Below are 2,081 nucleotides of genomic sequence, written 5' to 3'. Positions count from 1 at the left end.
AATGGAACATAGAATGGTTAGAATTATGCAAATGCTAAATCTTAATTGCCTCATCATTACATATGATTGTAAGTAAGTACTAAAAGTTTTTACATAAAGTATTTCAGATTTTAATATATTGAATACTTGTGACTTGATGAATATGTTCGTGTTCTTTGTCATTTGTATATGGTTTTCTTCTCTAGTGGATTGATTAGTATCTGTATAAGAGATTATATTTTATCTATCTAATCCATTAGCCAATGCATGTCTGGTGTATTAGAAGTGCAAATGAATGTTTGATATGAAATTTTCCTAAAGAAAATGCTCTTTCCATTGTAAAGTAAAATAAGTTATTTTGTAATATTAAAAATAATTATTATAGAACAAAATTAATGCATTTGTGGCAGTTATTTTTTCAAATGCTTTTCAATTTTATATCTAGAAATCCAAATGGAAAAATTGTATCTCTTGATGCAAAATTGAACTTGGAGAACAAAGACTACAAGAAAACCACTAAGATCACTTGGCTTGCGGAGACTACACATGCCCTTCCGATTCCAGCAATCTGTGTCACTTATGAGCACTTGATCACAAAGCCAGTGCTAGGAAAAGATGAGGACTTTAAGCAGTATGTCAACAAGAACAGCAAGGTAGCCTTCTAAAAGAAACCATGTTTCATCTGGTTATATAAACTTTTGTGTAGAATTTTAAAATTAATTTTCAGTGTCTTGGTTCCTCACTTAAATGGACAACATCTGGACCAACACCGTAGTTCACGCCTGTAATCTTGGCGCTGGCAGAGGCAGGTAGATTCCTTGAGCTCAGGAATTTGAGACCAGCCTGAGCAAGACCCTGTCTCAACTAAACGTAGAAAAACTAGTGGGGTGTTGTGGTAGACATCTGTAGTCCCAGCTGCTCCAGAGGCTGAGGCAAGAGTATTGCTTGAATCAGGAGTTTGAGTTTGCTGTGAGCTATGACTTGATGGCACTTGTGTTCTACTCAGGGTGATAGAGTGAGATACTGTCTCAAAAAAAAAAAAAAAAAGAAAAGAGATCTGTATGATTTTGTTTAAATAAAAAGGTGTAAATAATGTTTCCATTTTATTACTACTAATAAATGAAGTACAGTGAGGTTAAGTAACTTGCCTGGGGACAGATAATAAATAGAAGAGGAGCTGGGAGTCAGCCATGCATTCTGTCCTGTCCCTTGCACTTAAGTGCTGTGCTGGCACTTTCAGCTAAGGCCATTATGTGCTTCTTGCATTGTATTTCATACTTAGGATGAGAAAAGTGTTTTGTTTTTTGAGACAGAGCCTCAAGCTGTCGCCCTTAGTAGAGTGCTGTGGCATCACAGCTCATAGCAACCTCCAACTCCTGGGCTCAACTCCTCATCCTCCTGCCTCCGCCTCCCAAGCACCTGGGACTACAGGCACCCACCACAATCCCTGGCTTTTTTTTGATTGCAGCTGTCATTGCTGTTTGGCAGGTCCGGGCTGGATTTGAACCTGCCAGCTCAGGTGTATGTGGCTGGTGCCTTAATGGCTTGAACCACAGGTGCTGAGCCAAGAAAAGTGTTTTTACTGAGTACCTTGAATCAAATTACTTAAAAGGCTTCCTGAAGCCATTCAGTTTATAAATGTTAACTTTTAAAAATGTGATAAGTCTAATTGTAATTTATTTTAACTGTTTCACTGTTTGTGCTTGCATAGTAAACTTTGTAACGTTATCTGTTTACAATGGAAATATTCCAGCTCCTAAAAAATCTATATGAATTTTAGAGTTGTTTCAGAGCTCTAATATTGAGAAAGTATATTTTGTATCACCTTTATAGCATGAAGAACTAATGCTTGGGGATCCCTGCCTTAAGGATTTGAAAAAAGGAGATATTATACAGCTCCAGAGAAGAGGATTCTTCATATGTGATCAACCTTACGAGCCTGTTAGGTAAATAAATGTAACTGAATATCTAAATGAAAATGCTTAAAGTTCTTACATTTTAGAAATTGAACTTTTACTAAAATAATGCACCTGACAAATCTTTCTCAGCTTGTTTTATTTTTAATATTTTATTTTATTTTTATTTATTTTTTTGAGACAGAG

The 2,081-nt window shown here is 35.8% G+C and overlaps 1 protein-coding gene across 1 annotated transcript in view; it reads left to right on the top strand.

Annotated features, from left to right (window-relative positions):
- EPRS (glutamyl-prolyl-tRNA synthetase) overlaps positions 1-2,081 on the top strand; it is an 82,977-nt gene that overhangs the window by 39,630 nt on the left and 41,266 nt on the right. Inside the window, exons 13-14 of the mRNA XM_012805910.2 lie at positions 425-632; positions 1,813-1,925. Of these exons, the coding sequence (XP_012661364.2) occupies positions 425-632; positions 1,813-1,925 (321 nt within the window). The remainder of the gene's footprint in view (positions 1-424; positions 633-1,812; positions 1,926-2,081) is intronic.

This window comes from Otolemur garnettii, unplaced genomic scaffold (assembly GCF_000181295.1).
Source record: "Otolemur garnettii isolate 467f Iridium unplaced genomic scaffold, OtoGar3 scaffold00045, whole genome shotgun sequence".
NCBI lineage: Eukaryota > Metazoa > Chordata > Mammalia > Primates > Galagidae > Otolemur > Otolemur garnettii.
Note: the sequence above shows the minus strand (reverse complement) of the source record. Positions and strands in the feature narration are given on the sequence as shown.